Source organism: Nesoenas mayeri (assembly GCF_963082525.1).
Source record: "Nesoenas mayeri genome assembly, chromosome: 1".
In the NCBI taxonomy this organism is placed as follows: domain Eukaryota; kingdom Metazoa; phylum Chordata; class Aves; order Columbiformes; family Columbidae; genus Nesoenas; species Nesoenas mayeri.
The window spans coordinates 171,761,980-171,782,307 of record NC_137541.1 but is presented as its reverse complement, the minus strand read 5'-3'; the positions used below and the strand labels follow the sequence as shown (position 1 = coordinate 171,782,307).

The following is a 20,328-nucleotide window of genomic DNA, read 5'->3' as shown; positions in this document are numbered from 1 at the left end:
TTCTGAGCTGTCTTGCTGGTTTCGGTATGATTTAACAGTCTGTAAGTGTACTTGGACACCGCTGGAAGGATCATTTGATGTGCTCAAATACAGAATCATCAGAGGAGGCCAGAGTCTGCATTCCTTGAAAAAGGGAATACTCAGCCTTGTTCTGACCTGCCTGTAATTTTGGATACAATAGTCCGGCGCAGAGACACAGATTTTCACTGTAAGAAGAGTGCTACTGTACATTTACAAACATTCTCAAGGTCTCCGGGTTGAGCCACAGGAGACAACCAAAGGAGGACACTCTTGCAGAATTCTTTACATTTTTGAAGAACATTGATAAATGAAGTTGAGGAAGTTGGCTTGAAAATGCTTTGTTTCCACAGAACTCCTTATGAGCCAATGTCTTACTGTAAAGTTCTTTACCGTAGCACAGGTATCTTCAGCAGGAAAAATTCAATACATGACAGTAGTTTTCAAATAAAGTCTTCCATCTAGAATATGAAAAACAAACATTTGTTTTATATATTTATATCTGCAATGAACTGAAAAGAGGAAAAAACCTCACAAGATCTAAAAATTCAGCAAAGGTAGTCTTTCCATAAATCTGTAAAATGCTACTTACAGTACTTTATGTTTAAAAAAACCCCAACAAACCTGAATATCACCATTGCAATTTCATCTGACAGTGGTCAAATTAACTCCATTAAAAATTACACGCACTTTGCAAGTTGTGAATACTGTAACACCTTCCAAAGCTTTAATATATGCTGCACTCCTATCAGTGCTAGGGCACTAGCAATGTAGGTGGAGCCTCTGTGCATGTGTTTTTACTGATATGCAAACTTAACTGAATAGTGCTGAACAGCAATTATTTCCTTCATGGTTGCAGAGCAAAAATCTCCTTGCATGCAATTGTTAGTACTCCCATCACTATAGGCATAGCTCATACTTTCTGATTTAGCTATGTTGTTAAATATACCATGTAATGTAACCATTGTGCACATTTGTAGCTATTTATATAGAACCCAGTATAGGATATTTAATCGCTATCAGTGAAGTATAGCCTCCTTCCCCCATAAATGAGATTAACTGAACAATTACTATGTTAAAGATGTAAGCACATCTCTCTCAACGTTTTTCCACCCAAGTGAGGAGCATATTTTTAAGTGAGATATGTGTGATGGAGAGGGAACCGGAGAAACAATAAGCTCACCTACCCAGTAACTGTTGATCTAGAAAAACTTGAAGAGAACATTCTGCCATAATGTATTTTCTCTGAATTTACAAGTATAAAGCAATTTTTTCTTCACTAGGGACATGAATATCTTACATGCGTCTGTTCCCAGACCAATACAAAGATTTTATTTTAAACAGGAAACAGAAAAATTGGTACATTATTATTTTCTTCTGTCTTGTAGGATAGAAAGCATTGCTCCCTTGTGAGTAAAGCACATTATGAAGCATATTGAATCTCCAATGTGCATAATTATGAAACATTACTTATATTTTAGAATATAATGCATCTGGAAGTACGAGCTGTATCTCAGGTCTTGAAGTCCGCAGGAAGCCCTGCTTTTCGTCCAAATGAAATCAGTAAATGTTTATAAGATTTCAGAGGGTTTTGTTTCTTTTGATTGTCTCAGTTTAACCTTTTTGTTCCAAATCAATCTGTAAAATTCTTATTAGATACACAGAAAAACAATTGTGCGAAATGAGCCCATATAAATGAGTACTGAAATTTTTCAAACACTTGGCTATCATCAAAATGTGTGGCATCGCTCCCACGAGCTTACTGTAATCGTTGAGAAATAGAAAAGTTTAACTTAAAAGCAGCCAAATATACATCACATATAGCTGGGAAAACTCATCCCTTCTGCACACCCCTTTTCCAGTTTTTATTGCCCGGTTTCTATCAGAACTGCAGGGGAAAAAGGGAACCAGCAGAATTGCGGTGATTCTCATCCAGTGTCCCTCTGGTTTTCCTTTTCCACCAGCTTTTGCAAGCTTCTGAGGTGCACCTCCTTTAGCTACTTTTACCATTTTTACATTTTCCTGGGTTTTTTTTTAATATTCCTAGCTTTTTTGGCAGAGTAGATGATAACTTTCCCACCACTTAGAGCGCTTCCACTAGGCACCACTTCCACATTCCCTTTGCTCTTTATGATCTGTGTGCACTGAAGAGAGATAAAAAGAAATGAAGTAAGGCCTTAACTTGAAGAGTTTTTTCCTCTTTGATGCATGAAGAACAACCAAAATGCTTATGGGAATTCAGGAGAGAAAGAAGAAATCTCTGAAATGAAGCTTGGCAAAAGTGAGGGCCAGATAAACCACCTTAAAAGAAAATCAGCATCATCAAGTACAGGAGAGCTAGAGCTACTAGTGGCTATGGTTGCATATAATTCTCCCAAACATATTGAATAAACACAATAGACATTTACAGCACTAAAGCTGTCTGGATACCTCTGTAGGAGAATTACTTTGCATATATACCAGCACTTTGGCTATCCTGAACACACACTTGCTGATGAGTGCTATGCATAATTCCCACACCTAAACATTAAGATAACCTACAGTCAGTAACTTGTATTTTGCTTTACTATATTAGATCTCCATGTACCTTTTAAAATAAAATATTTATTAAAACATATTCGCAATTAAAAATACAGCTGGAGGAAGCAGAATCCATGTAGCAACCAACAAAAGATGAACAATCTGCAGAGAATAGCATCACATTTTGAAAAGTCAGCTCTATTTTAAACTGCTTAAGGACCTAACCTGGCAGTGAAGTCAATAGAGGTTTTTCATTTTTAATGGAAGACACTATCAGATCCTGTATTCTGTATCCATAGACGAGGAGCAATAATAGAAATGGGCAGCTGTAGAAAGCATCTTACTTACAAAATAAAAGGATATTTGTTTATATAACTTGCCAGCATTTAGGATGGATGTATACAATAAGCATAAATCTTCCTGTTCCTCAACTGACTATATGATGGACCTTTAAAAGTGCAATTAAATCATGTGTATTGATAATGGACTTAAAATGCCATCTAGGAAGTCAGCAGCTGAACTAATCTCATTGCTAGACTTATTGTAACACAGATATGCTCTCTATTAACATGTTTGACTAAGTCTCCTAACATATGGGAAATCACAGTAAGCATCAGACGCATCAAGTTTAAAATAAATCCTGTCATGTTATGATGTAGATACAACAGTTCCACGATTAAGTAATATTTAATATGCTTGAAAGTTGCTAAGAATTGTGAAATATTTCCTTTATTTTCTCAAGATTAGTCATGGGAAGAATGAGATACAAAATGAATATCCTTCCTTTTAGTGTCAACACGGTAAAAATCACAATCTATGCACACAAAATCTATCTGTAGAACTGCCCACCGCGCTCTCAAATTGTGAGTTTGGGAGAAGATGGAGGAATAATTTCTTTAGGCTTTATACTTTTCTTTCAGCATATTCCTGTGCATAGCTGAGAAGTTGCTGTAGCCACTCATGAAGAATGTACACCAGGCAAAAGCACTGCACTTCACAAATATGAAGCCTTCAAACCGTGCTAGGAAAAAGAGAGGCACCTCACAGCTCTGCGGAGGAATGATAACATTGCATCATGATATGGTGACGAAATACAATACCTATATCTGATTGCCATCCCTTTCCCTATTCAGACTCCTATTTCCTTCCTCCCAACCATTTCTTTCAATTCCCATCGCTCAGAGGCTCTTTCGAAATGACTGGAACTTCTCAACGTTGTTGCCAAAGCCACCTGAATCACTTTCGCCTCTAGGTGTAGCCAGCGTTCCTATCTGAACACCAGTGGAGCGTTGCCACTAACAGGCCTTCATGATTCCAAGGTTAAAATCACAAGCAAAACCTACAAATCATGAGGGTGATCAGTGATCAGCGAATCAAACAAACTCATCCTTCATAACTTTAATGTGAAAAGGTCACTACTCCTAAATCCCAAATCATGAGCACGCCTCTGCTACCTGCCCCCAAACAGCTATATGTGTGCTGCGTTACTTTCTATTGTTAACAAATGCAGAATTTGTCTATCTTCATAGAAACAATTTTATGTAAAACAAATATGGAGTATACTATTCATACAAACGTTGATCTATGCACACAAAATATATACTACACAAATGCACACACAGTGTTGTCTAAAAATGTTCATAACGTTTGAATGTATATTTAGCCTACTGAAAATTGCTGATCTGTGGCAAAGTTTTCCAAATTTACACACTTTTATATACAACGTAAATACATAAAACTCCCTTTCACTCTAAGGAAGTCAAGCAAAAACAAAAACTGGGAAAATACTGCTAAACGTCTAAATAGAAGTGTGCATGATTAGCAGATTGTTATCTGTTTTAATTGCTCTTTTGCAAATGGCAGTGTTCAGCAAGATCACACAAGCTCATGCTAGTAACTCAAACTGAAAACACCACTACTCCTAAATCTCATTTGTTTTTGTCTGTGGACTGATAGGACAGAAATTCTAGCCAGAGCGAGGGAGTATTTTTTTAGATCAACCCTTTTTAATTAAGACTCATTTTGAGGTTTTTGAATGAACATGCCCAAATAGTTACAGGGTCATAAATGTTATAGAAAACAAACAAATGGAACTGACACAAAAGTTTGTAATGCTGAAACAAATAATATGCCTTGAAAAGCATTTCCACAGAGATGTCAGCTGGGAAATGATTCGCATGAGTATTCTGTGGGCAGCTTGTAGCAAATATATCTCTATGGGCCTAACGTTTTCTGAGATAAAAAAATTAACTCACACAAATATTATTCCTATTAATATGCATCCTTGTAAAGTGATGAAAATCTACAATGAAATGTTAAGTTTGGTTTTAGGTTGCAAACTAAATAAATCATCCATTAGATGGTAAAGCTTGTATTTCTGCCACTCAATGCAAGTCACACAGGGATTGTTTGCCATCTAAACATATCATACTTTAGTTTGTATGCTGAGAGCTGCTTTAAAAATAAACATAATAACAGTGATCGTCACAACTATCATAAGAGAATACTCATCTTTAATTTCTGAAATCTGCAAATCAACATCAAGGGTGTTGGTATAACTCATTAATTCAGTCAATTGCTATTATAGACACACCTACTAAGGAAAACTCTCCTCAGTAATAGGATAAATTATTTCCTGTAGTGAGCATTTTGGGGAAAATAAACAAACAAAATCCCCCAAAAGAAAAAAAAAAAAAGAAATAGAAGTGGTAGCATGTCACAGAGAGCTAATAAGAAAGAAACCCACAGAGTCCAGGTTAAAAACAAAAAAGGACAAAATAATATATGAGAAGGAAAATGAATGATAAGATTAGAAATCGTAGTGGGAGCTTCAGAAATTTAGGAAGTCAAAGTCTGGATAAGTTTTTGTTTATTATTTAGTATTATTCTTGTTGTTTTTTCTGATTGTAATTTCTGAGCCATAGAGCAGTAAATGCCAGTCCACAATCCAGTAGCCCAGTTTTAGTCACCAGACTTCCTAATTGCAATTAACATAATTTTGCCAGATACGTGTAGGCCAGTGCCTACAAGGGTCTTAGGGATATTTGAAGAGTTGACCTATTCACTTCTTTGTGCTTTCCAAGTACAGAACACCTACTTTAGACTGGTTTCTCTCTTGTTAATAAGATCACAACTGAAAGAGAGAGGATGGGAACGTTGTTCCCAGCTCTGACTCTGAAATTATCTGTGATTTCACTTGTTTTTTCTGTTTCTTTTCTCTTTTAACCCTTCTCTCTTTCTTCTCCCTCTCTTTTTAGGTAACAGACATTCTGTGTGGTGATGGTTTTTCAGGTTGTTTTCTTGTCCTTAGCAAAGTAGAGTAGTGTTATCTGACATATATAAGGACCACATTAGTACAAATAACCAAAAAACCCACAACCACTAACATCAAATCACATGCATACACTTATTTAATTGAAACTATAGGTTTTTGGCCCATAAAAATGCATTTGAAGTCCATCTCCACAGCTGTTGACTGAGCTGACCTGAGCTTAGAGTCCTCTTTTAAAAACACGTGTTGCAACACAAAATCCCCAGGACTGGCTCATGTGCTCACTAAAGACAGCAGAGACTTCATACTGAAAATCAGGTGTCACACCCTACATCCATTAAAAACTGCTAACTTCAGTTCTGGCAAACTGAGGCAATTATGAAGCATTTCTGACTATCTGTGCAAGAAAAGACGGTGTGGCAAGTAAATTAAATAACCTGTAAGTTAGTGTAACTCATATTTTATAACCTAAGAATCATTACATCTCTTTTCCTCAACATTTTATAACCAAGAATATTAGAGTGAAAAATATTATAACCCCTCCCCAGTTCAACACATTAAAAGAAATAAAATATTTGTGACATTAAATGGGGCTGCTTCTATTTAAATGAAAGAAAAGCTGCTCACTTGTGCTAATGAACATAATAAATTGTGTTTCCTGTTAGGAAGTAGCTTTATTGAAAATGGCAGCTATTTTCTCAGAAGTTATTTCCAGGCACCTGTAATCTAATGAGGTTTGTCCCTTTCAAAGAACAGTTGTACGTGCATGCCCGAATGCACACAACCTCTTCAGCCCAGAGCTGATAAAAGCATCTGCAAGCCACAGCTCAAGCACATTTAAATTATATAACTGGTTGGTTTATTTGTTTTAATAAGATGGGGCAAATGTGAATCACAGTGTACTTCTAACCTTTCATTCAACCTGATGTTTTAATCATTTGGAGGAAGAGAAACAAAACAAAAGAAAAGGATGGCAAACAACTGGTAATGATTCATGTGATATTTGATAAGACAGCAATGGGAAGTCAAAATAAAGGCAAGCATATTGTGACAGCTGGAAGGGATCTTAGTCAAATTGTGACCCTTCTTCAAAAAACTTAAAGGAAGCAGCTAATTAAGGATAAAATATATTTTTACATACTTGTCATATATTTTATTCAAAATTGAGACAAAAGAGGATTTATTTTCTACTGAAGCAGGAAGATAAAAATGGGAGTCTAACCTTTTAATCATAGGAAAATCACTTATGATGAGGTTGAGTCTTTTTCGGAGTTTGCAGAGTGAGACTGAGAACCTAAGTCCCAGCTTTTAAAATGCAGTCATGAAGTCAACTGAACACAACTTTCTGTAATTTTCCTAATAAAATGCAAAATGAAAATGAAAAGACTTCTCCCAGTGATTGAAGTTAATCCGAATGCTTTATAACTCAACACTGAAAAGGAAGGACAGAGAGATCTGACATTGTCACTGACATTGACACTGATAGCAAAATTAGACCATGTTTTGGGGCACATGGATGGAGATCCACTGCCCTCTTCCCAAGCAGAATTAGAGCGCAGTACAGGCGATGTAGGAAAGCAGGCTCAACTGTTGAGGCTTTGAAATGTCACCTATTTGTTCTTTTAAAAAAGTGCTTATCCAGTTTTTATGCAAAGATGGGTGATTTCACAATGCATGTTCAATAAACTCATGCAAATATGAAGTATGTAAACATATTTGGTCAAACACTATCCTAGTTTGCCCTTTGTATAACACCAATAAATTAGTTTCAAATTTGCATATTGTTATTAATCATACACCTTTCATTTCTCTACTTAACATTCATGTACAAATATATTTGCGTTAATACTCAGTGCAAATATTCAGGAGACTGAGATGTTCACATCTTTCTTTTTAAAACAATAATTCATACTTAGGCAATTTTAATTCTACGTCTGAGTTTCCAGACATGAAATTAAACCATGGATATTTTAAAAAGAGTGTCTAAACATTCTGCAGTTATTTTAACTATTGAACTGTCAGGATCTTCTTTCAGTAATTTTATCTGTGTTTCCATCATGAATATATGTTTCATTATAGCATTGAATACTGTGGGAGCAAGCTAAGGGTCAGCAATCTGGTCTTTAGTAAACTATCAAAGGGATGGACTACCTGAATATGTCACCTTCTATTATTTAAAGATCATATAGAACACACGGTTTCCCATTTCAAGCAGTGAAAAGATTGAAATGGCAAGGTGAGAAATTCTTCGAAAGAAATAGATTTAAAAAATCACACTGCCTTTTATTGTTGCCTTATGAACATAGCAACCCTTTTTCTATTTGTATAAACAAAACAAAAGCGTATCCAAAAAAAGACAACAGAACTGATTACTTACAAGCACTGAACCTGAGTCACTAAGGCATTGTATTGTGTCAGCTCTGTTGGTAAAAACTCCAAAATCATTTAAAAACCCTAACAACAGAGAAGAAAAAAAAAAACAAAAAACAAAACACAACACCTTCAGCTGAAGAATCATGTGGAAAAGTTATTAAAAGATGAAGTCACAGCTAAATACGATCAGCTTGTAAGCTACCACAGCTCATTGTGTTTGGTGCTGTTTGTAACACGGTGTGGATAATTCTTGTGCTGAAAAATCTGTCCAGAATTTAATAGTTTTAAATTCTGCAAACAAGTGTGCTTTATTTGCTATCGTATTTTCAAAAACATAAACATCTTTTTTTTAAAATTTTAACTACCTTTTTAGCAAGCCAACCAGCAAGCAATCTCAGATCCAAAAGCATAAAATTGAGATAGAGTTGAGATCTAAGCACTGAAATGTGGTTTCTGCCTGACACTTTTTTCTTCTAAAGACTTGATGGAAACAGAAAATACTGTTTGTCATTTTAGTCTGATTGCTCTTCTTTCCACTTTTCTTCTCAATTTTGCCTCCTTCCTTTAGTGCTTTGCTCTAACCACTTTTTTATGCTAAACATCATCACCAAAGTAATCACCTTAGATACAAAACTTCAATCATAAAGTTAATTCTCAAACGGGCTTAAAAAATTATTATTTTTCTATTTTGAGAAGAAAAAATGAAATCTGAATAAAACACAGCATTTGTTGGAACTTTCAGCAGTTTTTGCTACTGAGTTGAGATCAAATAACAGAAAATATCTGTGCAAAAGCATACACAAGTTAGTAGTTCTTTAGAACTACCCTTCATACACACACATACAGAAACACACACACAGATCCTTTCAATCACTGAACTAGAAGCAAACAGTATTAGCACAGCACCTGTGTTTACAATTAGAGATCACATAAGTGTTGATTAATAAAGATCTTTTATGAAAGTCTGAAAATGGTAACATGGGGCATAGTTTTCTACTAGGAATGGTAGTGGCCACGGTTAGTACTAGCAATCTCTTGTTTCCATCACCAGATAATGTAATGTTCATTTCCTTCAGCCATACACAAATCATTTATGAAGATAAACTCTTCTAAAACATTATATTTTCTCAAGCTTTAGCCCAGAGTACTTTTTAAAACGTAAGAAAAGTCTTACTTAATACCTACTCCTACGTGGAGCATCTCTTCTGATTCACAATCACAAACTTACCTCACTCTACCAGTTACTTCTTTTCTAAATAAATAACTTTCATTTGACGCAATACCTCAGTAACTAAAAGCTAGACTAGCGTTTTGTTATTTTCAGATTAAACACTACAATTACTATAGGAGCATGATCTGGCTTTTCCTTAATCCCAGTTACTGAGATGTCATTTCAAATATTGCAAAGGTTACTGGAAAAATGGAGGCCATTTAAAGAAAGCATTTAAGATTTACTACTCACGTTAGCCCGCATACATCAATTCTGGAATGTGTGGAATCCTATTCTAATATCAATATCACATTAACAACGTATTTTTCTTTAATATCCAACCACCCTTGTTCTCATCTGTGTGCTAAACCAGAGTAACAGCCCAATGCCAAACATGAAGAAATAGTCACATGCAGAACAGGAAGAAATGAGGCTGTAAAACAGATAGATTGCACAGTGGCAATCTTATGGAAAATCTATTAAGGATGCATGGGATGTCAAAACATATGCAATATGAGCTTAATGCTTTTAGGTATTTTGTATGAAAGCAAGATTATGGAAGACAATGGCATCAACCAGTCAGCTCCAGAACCAGCATCAAGGTGACAGAAACCAAACGAGAAGTTATGCCCTAAGAAAGGAGCAATGAACTGAAGTCACACATAACCCTCCTACCACACAGAAATACGAATAGACCTTAATGAAGTTCCCAAGGCTTAGCATGAGTGACATAACTACAAAACTGAAAAAAAAACAGCTTATGTTAAATCTGAGGAAGACGATAGATGTATCAGGGGTTTAATCCAGTAGTTAGCTATTAAGCAGTACTTACACAAAATGTGTTTGTTCCTGTAAGGAACGAAAAATACCAGCATTTTAAATTACAAATGACCTCTGTTTCTGCGACAAGTGCTAACGCTGGCTCAGGTAGATTGTTTTTCGATTCATAATTCAAACGAGTTTCCCTAACTGACTGTAAACTTCCATCATGGGCACATCTTCATAGATGCATTTAAGTACTGTGGTGACAAGCCAACCTTTCCCTTTCCCTCCCAGTGGTAACATAATTTCAGATAGGTACTTCAAAATTATTATTCTACCCTCCCAGGAAAAACTCAATTAGCCTGAGGGCCAGGTGGTTTGAATTTGGCACCACTCTGTGTCTTTTCCAATAGAGATTCCTCAGAAAAAACAGCATGTCATGGCAGACTGTGTCCTGGATGCACCCCACGACAGAAATCCCAGACCATATGGAAGCAGCATGCTTTCCCAGAGAGAACTTAGCACCATGGTCCATCATCGAAAAGTAAACAACGGAAAAGAGAATGGCTAAATTAAACCACAGAGCAGTCTCAACCAGAGACTCTGGGATCAAGTGACTACCTTGGAGTCAGAAGAAATGACCTGTGCAAAATATCTGAAGTGTAAAATTTTCTTGCTTGGAAGTGTGATTTTGTCAAGACAGAGGAAATGAAAAACTTCATAGTTGCCTTTTTTTTTTTTTCTCCCTAGCTTTTCACTTACACTGTTTATTTTCAATAGCAAGTTAAATCACAGGACCTCCCCTGGAACAGTGTTTAGGATGTTGGTTACCCATATAGTATAACACAAGGAATAGAGTCCACAACATGAAAATACAATTAATTGATATGCTTATCATAGAAAAGCAACTGATTATTCCTTGTATATACATTAAATAATAAAAAGAGACACAAACCAGCTCTGTTTTCCATTGCAGGAACTCAGTTCTGGTGTAACCTTCCAAGGTGATAGATGTATGAAAATGGTCTTTAAGATGGCATTTGTGATACTATAGCCTGCAAATGTGGATTTTAAAGCCTATCTAGTGCTACCCCTAATGCTATGCCATTTTAATAGGAACAGAGGCAAGAACTGAGTATATCTTGAATATATTTACTGAATGTGTGGTCTGGTAAAATAGACTTGGCTATGAAGCTAATTTTAGCTGGAAAATCTAAGAGAGTCACAGGTTTTGCAAAAATTCAAAAAAACATACAGGGAAATTTTATATTGTTAATTCTTAAAGTTAGGACTCTTTTGTGGACTGAATGTTTAAGATCAAACCCTGGAACTATTGCCCATTTGGCACTGGAATAGAATTGATTTTTGCAAGTTTTAATAGTGTTGTAGCATTTCAATACTTTAGCTTTGGGAACTAGATTACTGCTGTGATAGTGTCTGTGACTGTCATAACAAATTTGATGATAAGGTTCAAAGTGGAACTGATCCTCCAGTCAGTTATCCCACTTTCATGCTGCTTCCAGTGTTTTCAGTGAAGCTAAGGAGTCTGATCCAACCACAATATTTTTACGTCCAATTCATCAATGTGCAAACACACTGTGCTCTCTTCAATGGCTATGAGCATGTATCTTTGAGTCAGAGTATAAAGCCAAAAATGAGAGCAAATTATTGCTGCTTTTTATTTTATGTTTGTATTCAATATAGCTTGATTACTTGAAAGGACTTGTAGCCAGCATATTGCAGCATGAAACAATATCATGAAAAATACATGTCTTTTAATGCAAGGGTTGCAACGACCGTTTGTCACAGGCAAAATCTGCAGAATCAACAGAGACTAAATAAACAAGTCAAAACTTGAATTATCTAATATAGCATTGTACGTTTTTAACAATCTCTATTCTAATTTCATGCACATATACCAGCACTGTAAATTTTTTGGTCCTGATTTCATAACACTTCGTTTCCAAGGCCAGCTGTAGCACTTTGTGATCCATCCTTTCTAACGTCCATGACAAAACACACTATTATGCTATTGCTGCTTTTCCTAAGCTATTAGAGGCTGCATCACTTTAAAAAAAATTAAGGCTGACAAGAATATAACAGAAAAAATGTTCCTTTTACCATTACTGATACACACTTTGTGTGTATCAACTAGGAAAAACAAAATGACATCACATTATCATTATATATGCTGCTGTCTCTCAGGACGTCCTTCAGGTGTTATGGAACTGTACAATGACCAAAATACTTCCTGTGAAGGGTTGAAAAGTCAAAGATTTCTTTTTTAAGCTAGCCTTCTATTCTATAGAATAGACCTTCCTCTTTACAAGCCAGCTGGCAGTTCACTGGAAGAATACTTATTATATATATATGCTGACAGCAAATTTTAGCTATAGATGCTGGCTAAGTATTCCTTCCAAATGTGTTAATTTTAGTTCCACTTCCTTTATACGTACTTTTCTTAGTTGATATATTGCTTTTTATTTTTTTTTCTGTCATAGGAACTTGAGATACTAATAGAAATGGGTCAAGTTCCAAACCAAGCTGAGTGCTTGAAATATACAAAGCTTAAATTGTTTTTTGTTATCATTCTTAATTATATCAATATTAAAAAAACACTGCTAGAAAATGATATATTTAGAATAGATTTGACATGGTAATTGGTTGCTTTACTGTCTTACAGTAAGGCATTTATATGAATATTACAGACATTAAGATTTTATCTTTAAATAAGATTTTATCTTTAAATAAAATATTATAAATATTTCCTATTTCTGAAGGACATAAAAGTGGTTTATCTTTTTTAACATCATACTGGAAAAGAGAGAAAGGACAAAACCTAAAATCTTTGTTGCCTTTAAAATTAAACCATCAAACCCTTGGGTAGTTTAAATTAAGATAGCTTTATTAATGACAAGAGTACTTTTTTTCCTTTTTCTGTTTTTTTTTTTTCTTAGTGATATTTTAGGAAGATGGTTGCCTTCTTAACTCTTACCATGATTCAAAGAGCTGCCTGCCTGATAAAATCTCACCATACAGTTTTATTTACATTTTAAGTCTAACTGCTTCTTTGCCTCTTGAATATATTAAGTCAATGCTGAACTCTCATTCTTTTTAACAGGACCTCTGACCCCACAGTTAGTTTAGTGTTATAAAAGAGAGACTGTCTCCTATTACACTAAAATGCCATCACTCAGTAACTTACCAGTTTTGATCTAACACAGAATAATCGAGGGAAGTCAGTCTAGTCCATTTATCTCACAAAATCCAGGCGGGCTACCTTTACACAAAATTATGGCTATGAAGCCTTTTTTTACCAGATCTCATAAAATATTCTATCATCTATTTTTCTGTACTAGATGTGAAACTAACTATTAGTTGATAATAGTTGTAAATTGCTGTATCTTGCATTACTTCTCTTTGACACCTTTTACTGCCTAGGATTCTGATCAGTCACCAAAGAAAATATAAAAGCAGAAGTTAATAACATAACTAAATTTCTATTGTGCCTTTCATCCAAGATTCAGAATACTTTACAAACATTAATTAAGTTGCACAACACCCTTGTGAGATACCAAAGCATCAGTGCTGCCATCAAGAAATCAGCAGATAAAGGGTGCATAAAGATTGGGTTCTGGCTTAAGGCATGGGTTGAAAATGCACTGAAGCATGAAAATGAGTTATTCCTTTACCATATCACTCAACAGCAAAACATCAGACCTAAAGCATATAAGCAACCCAAAGAAATGCTACCATTTTGATTGTGAAATTGATACTATTAACTTAATTCTTTGCTGCAAAATATGAAATGTGCAAAGACAGTGACTCCTTAGCATGTACTTCTTGTGACTGTACCACAGGCTACATTTATCCTTTGCAATTAGACTATCTTGGAGTAAAATTTCAACCCCAGCTATAAAAATAATATCCATAAAAAATGAAAAATAAAATAAAATAACCTTTTCACCTCCAGAAATTCTGCAATTCTGGAATGTGACTGAGTTTACTTGAGTTTAGTAAATTTCTTTGTAGACGTCTACACCAGGGTACTCTGGTTATGCTCCTTCCATAGACAGAGGAGAAATATAGACACCTACTTTCTGAAGTGATGAATGGTATTGTAGATGTTTCTCTTCACTCCCTCCACAGAGGGTCGAGGGTGACAAGTACAGATGTAGATGCCTACATTATACACTTCTCTGGTTTGTCAGGTTAATTTCAGCCCATGTCTTGTTTGCAAGCAAAACTACAATGGAGAAACATTTACTAGGTGTAATGATCTAGGAATACAGTAACAGTAATACAATGCTATTATATTAGTAATATGATACCATTTTCCCTTCCAAAGTTCTGTGATATATTATCTACTTATTTTTCTACCTTTCAGTTTATATCCACTTCTGTTCTTATTTTAGAGTTTTTGGAATGCTTCTTTAGACTGTTGTTTCATGCCTTGTGCCTCACACGTAGCATCCAATTGAAATAAATGCTGAGGAGTTCAGGCTTAATGCAGAATTCAAGTTATCCTTTCAACATTTGAGGGTCATACTTTATGCAACTTGCAGAACTGCACGGTATGGAAACACAACAGAATTACATCAAGTAGAAAAGGAATTGTCGGGAGTGGATGTTTTTCCATAAGTGATGCACAATTACTCATTTCTAACATCAGGAGTTACAAGAAGTGACTGAAATGCAGCTGTTCATAGTCTGTTTACTGTCACAAGTGATGCTGGAATTCTGAGGCAAGCAAAAAGGAAAATACACAACAGATGAGATTCATCACATTAACTTCAGACACCTACACTGCAGATAGACGTGTTTGAGCCAGTTTTGTAGACTCCCTTTATAATCAATGAAGAAACTTGGAAGGTATGATTCATTTTCTTCAAAGGCAGAGATGTGTCTATTACTCTTCATCGACTTTAACAGGAGTTCAGCCAAATAGCTCAGACAAAGACATCTACCCCACAAATGTGTGAAGTGAGACATATCCCTCCCACTGATACTGCTTGGGTATTTTATAGATAATTACATTGCCTCAGCAGCTATTCCACAAGTTCCACACCTTCATAATACACAGCAATATCTATGCTGCCGCTATGGTATTAGCAAAGTTCCTTTATATCTTCTCAGTTGAAAAAATTATAGGATAATATAGTAAAGATGACATGACTCTCTATATAATCTCAATAGCTTAAACCTCTCATTTCTTAAATTCTTTCATACAATGAGTTCTGTATCTTTAAAGCACTCTTAAACAGCTCCTACTTTTCTAACTCAGCAGGGCTGGCCTTCCAAGGTACTGTGTATTTAAAATGAATTTGAACACACTGACGTGTTTATAAACTCTTTGTGCAAGGACTTAAGCATATGCAGGTGTATTGAAAATGAGTACAAATCTCATCGTGCTGTTTCATTGTGCAAATATAATTTCTTTGTATTCTAAATCCTCAATCATTTCCCTATTTCAAGTATACTTTCATTATTCCAATGATATTGTACTTATCCTTGAAAAAAACGAAACTCCATTTCACAAATCTTACTGTGCACAGTGTTAACCTTCTGTATAGGAGCTACTTTATTTTAACCATACAGTTCTTTCTCCACAGGCACTACTTCCAACAATATTAAGTAGCTGATGCATTACCTTGGGATTCTAGGTGGTCCCATTTTTAAGTAATAGCCTTCACCTTTGTCCCCAAAAAACTAATCATTGTCCTCTTAGACTTATTCTTTTTACAGAAATACTTTTCTGCAAATTACTTCATTTAATGTCCTCACACTTACATATTCAAATTTTGCATAAAACTTTAACATTGATTTTTTTTTGTACTGCATATTTTCATTCTGGATGTCTAGCTATTTTAGATAATGTCTAAGTTCCTGATCACCACAACCTGTCATTTAACTACATCCGTTGGCACTAGCGTCTTTTATAACTGTTACCATCATCGGTCTTACTCCAGGTTCAACCATTAAATGTCAGGCAATAACTCATACACTATTTTTCTTCAACTGTTAGTCTAGTAGAGTATAAACTAACCCCTATCATGTACAAACTCCTGCAGTATTTTAGATTTTAATGTGCAATGTTAGTCTTTTTTTTCTATATATACTATCTATCTGTTCAATAAAAGCTGTTATGTATCACAGGTTGACAATAACAAAACCACCTAAATGTTTACCTTGTCATCCCTACTTGTCAAATTAAAATAAAAAAATAATCAATTAACATGAAATTGAAGTAATTTAAAACCCCTCAAAAACTTTTTGTAGGCTGAACCGGGATTGTCAAATTTTAAATGTTGCTGTAGTAAAAACGACACAGAATGTGCAATAATGTGTTTGTTTTTCAAATACTGTAGGTCTGAAGAGATTTTTTTGTATACTTCAATTATAAAAACATTTAAAACATACAAACTTGTGCAATTTTTATTTTAATGAAGATGAGAAGTTCATTAACGAAGATAAATATTTCATTAGATGTTAAATAAAACAAAGAGATTTTTTGGCTTCTCTCAGCACAAAATTCCTTTGAAAGATTAATTAATACATGCAAATTATGCAAATTAGACCCATGCAAATATTTTATGAAGACAATTAAGGGAACCATTAATTACTGCTTTTTTTGCTTCAGTGAGATTCATTCATTTAATTTTAATTTCACTTTAACTGTTTTGATGTATAATCTTGCAGCTAAGAACTTTATCTTTCCTAGTGGGTCACTTAAACTTATAAATTTCATCAAGTGAGCAGCAACAGAAATCTGTAAAGATATTCTCTGGGCTATGTTTAGTATCAAGAGAAATTTTTGACACAATGCACTCCTAGAAACTGCAAAACTGGAAGGGAATGTGAGCTCATTCTTGGACAAGGTTCAACTGCTGGAAAAGCAATTAATTTGCTTTGGCTGTGCTAATATAGGGGAATTAGAAAGTGTGACACAAGACAAATAGAAATAATTAGTTCTCCAAAATGATGTTCTCATTAATATGGTTTGAACAGTAGAAATAAAAAACATTATTGTGGCATGTCTGCATTCTGTCCCTAGCCACAGGAGGTAGAAAAATGCAAGATAGAGCATTTTTTCACCTTTGTAGTTTGTATGGTGGTGGCATTTATTTTTAGATTTTGTTGTAGGTTTTAAGAAGTGCAAATTGTGGACCTGATCCTGTTATCTAAAACCTACTGCACTTGCATGAAGCATGAGGGATCCCAGGTTTTCTAGACTGTTTTCTTCCCGTAAAAGTATGAAACTATAAATATAACTGACTAGGGTTTCCACAACAATACACTCAAATTCCTAAATTGAAACTTTGATGTCAATGTTGTTCATTTACATCATATTTTCTGATATATGATACATAATGTATAATATGTTTATTCTGTAGTTTAAGCTACTCACAGGAAAACATTGCTCTATTAAAAGAGTTTACGACATCCCCTCCAAACCTGAGAACATAAAACAACTGTTCTTCTTCCATAATATGAATACACATGCATGCATTTGACTAAGTCTATATAGGAAGATTTTCAGATGCTCTCATTCTTAATACACCAGTACAAACCAGGTTTTCTACAAGCAGTGAAAATCACTAGTTGATACTCTTCACAAAACAGGTCACTAGAAGGCTGCTAAGAGCATTTGCTCACTTATACTCTAAATTTCTTAGCTTGTTGCAGAATTAAAACTTATGTAACCTTACGTAGCCCCTTCAAAATATTAAAGGTTTGGTTTTTCTTCCCCTGTAGGAGATAGGCCTTCCAGCTGTTTACCAAGTTCCAACTGAAGGCATCTCCCTTTGGAAGTGTTGCTGTGAACATACTTTTTATCTGGGATCAGATACTAAAGTGCAGTGATTTAACTTATTTCTTCTTTCAGTCAGGTGGTAAATCTACAGCATCTGACAGAAACTGATATTTTCTCTTTAAATATAACAAGGGGAGAGAAAATGTGGCCATGTCTAGCTTGACATTTTTTGACAGATGATTACTACACCATTAAGAAAATTCTCAAGTGTAATTACTACAGAGGTTTAGCAAAAATATCCAAGAAAATTTCTAGAACTCACATTGTAATAATTCTGTATAAACAGAAACCTGTCTTCAGGGAAATTGCTGATAAGAGAAAATGTAATGAGGGACTTAAACTTGAAGTTAAAAGCGATTAAACTTTCCTATTATTTGAATCATAATTTATTCTTTAACAGCATGGATATGATACTTCCATGCTCCTAATTTGGGAAGAATGTGTCAGTTAAACCCATGGATGAAGGACCGTAATAGTTGCAAAAACCTCCCTCATTAACCATCAGTTCCGTAGCCAGTCAACTTTTTTTCAAAATTATTTAATGTGACTGTCTTTAATTTTGTCTTTCTAGCAAAATCTTAGAACTAGCACCTCATACCCTCCCTCCTAAACTTTTCTAGACTAGCCTTTGATAAAAGGTTTTTGGTATTCAAACATTGTTCTCCTTTTGTTAGGATCTTCTTATTAACCATCCACATGGCTGATTTCTTTCTCAGTTTGTTCTTTTGGCTTCTCCCTCAACTTTCTGTTTCAGTTTCTCAGGGCTGCGATCTTCCTCCCATTGTCTCCCTCTCCATGCTTCACATCCGAGTAATCTAATCTACAATCAGAAATTCAGCCACCACATCCATGTTGACAATCGACACAGCCCTTTGTATACCAGGTCTATTCCCTTTTGTCTGACCTAAAACCTCAGGCTTGCTTTTCTGATTCTCTGTGTGAACGTTTAGCTGCTATGACAATCTCAGGCTGGGAAAACAGAGCTGTTAATCATGTACCCCTTCAGATTCCTCCTCCTCTTCCCCACAACTACTTCTCTTAGTCACTATGATGAACCACTCTTTTCATCTTGCCTGTGAGTGAAGTTCAAAATCAAGGTATCCAGTTTGTCTGTTACTTCTGACTTTTCATTACGACATCATGTCTAAATGTCTTCTCATGAAAAGTCTCTTCCCCTCATTCTTCCTATCCCTCTCTCTACTTGCAAATTCATATGCTGTTTCTCCTCGTACCCTACCTACTAAAACTTACTTCTGTCTGAGTTGTATAAACAAATTCATATGGCAAAAATATTTTCCTAGTCTGCTTCTTTGAATTGTCACTCCTTTTTAATTCCTTCACTGGCTCTTCTCTTTTAACAACTGGAAACACGGTACTTGAAAGGTTTTGACTTACCCTTCACCTTGTGAGTTACTCCTTCTCAAAATGCCTCAAATTGGAGTGATGCTTCTAAATAAGCACACTCGTTATTTTTTCCCCTATTGCTCTCCCCAGTTGAGAGGACTCTCATGCAATGTTCACAAGATCAACTCGCTACAATCCTTCAGGCTTGGAAACTGGATTTGTGTGTCTGACAGCAAGATCTGACATCAGGAATATGGGTTCATGAACACATATAACTTCCTACATGAACTGAAGAAGTAATTTACCAGCACAGTCACTAACATCTCATAGTCATCATCTCATTGTGAAAAAATATTTGTGTGTGAAGTTTTAAGGGAAATGACATTACTTGGCTATATTCATTTACTAATTATTTTTTACCTTCATCATGAATGGGGATAGGAATTTCAAGAATATGATATGGCATATAGGCAGGGGTGATCATAGCAAAGGATTTAATGAATACTATTGCACCATTGCTCGTGGAAAATGTGTTTAACTCATAGAAGAAATGCATTGAATACTCTTCCATGTAAAATACTGGCAATTCTTGCTATTGCCATAGCCTAATACTTGGGGACAGATTTGCATTTGATGACTTGGGTTTAATTAAACATTACATATTTGGTTTTGACCAAAACACTGAAAGGAAAGCATGTAGTAATGCATGTGTGCGTAGTCTTCAGCTCCTGAAGTACAGGAAGCTGTTACTGGTATATCTTCAATTCCATAAACAGAAAAGTATAGCAGGTGTTGAGCCTCTCTGTGTACCAGGAAGCTGAAGAAAGAAACTCAACGGAGCTTTGGAGTTAGGAAGCTGGCAGAATCTGTATAAACTAAATAATCAATTTCCCATTACTTTACTCTAGCTTCAAACCTTTTAAATGCCATTATGAAAGGTATTTTAAGCGAACCGGTTATGTTTATGCACAAGTAACAAAATGAAGAGTTTATGTCATGTCTTTTTTTCAAAAAGGT

General features: G+C 35.2%; 1 protein-coding gene across 4 annotated transcripts in view; it reads right to left on the bottom strand.

Moving 5' to 3' along the window:
- Positions 1-441: 441 nt before the first annotated feature.
- DACH1 (dachshund family transcription factor 1) overlaps positions 442-20,328 on the bottom strand; it is a gene marked incomplete at both ends in the record, with an annotated part of 361,904 nt that continues 342,017 nt past the window's right edge. For all 4 annotated transcript variants that reach the window (XM_080362842.1, XM_080362843.1, XM_080362844.1 and 1 more), the window contains one exon: positions 442-479. In XM_080362842.1, coding sequence (XP_080218968.1) covers positions 442-479 — 38 coding nt within the window. The remainder of the gene's footprint in view (positions 480-20,328) is intronic.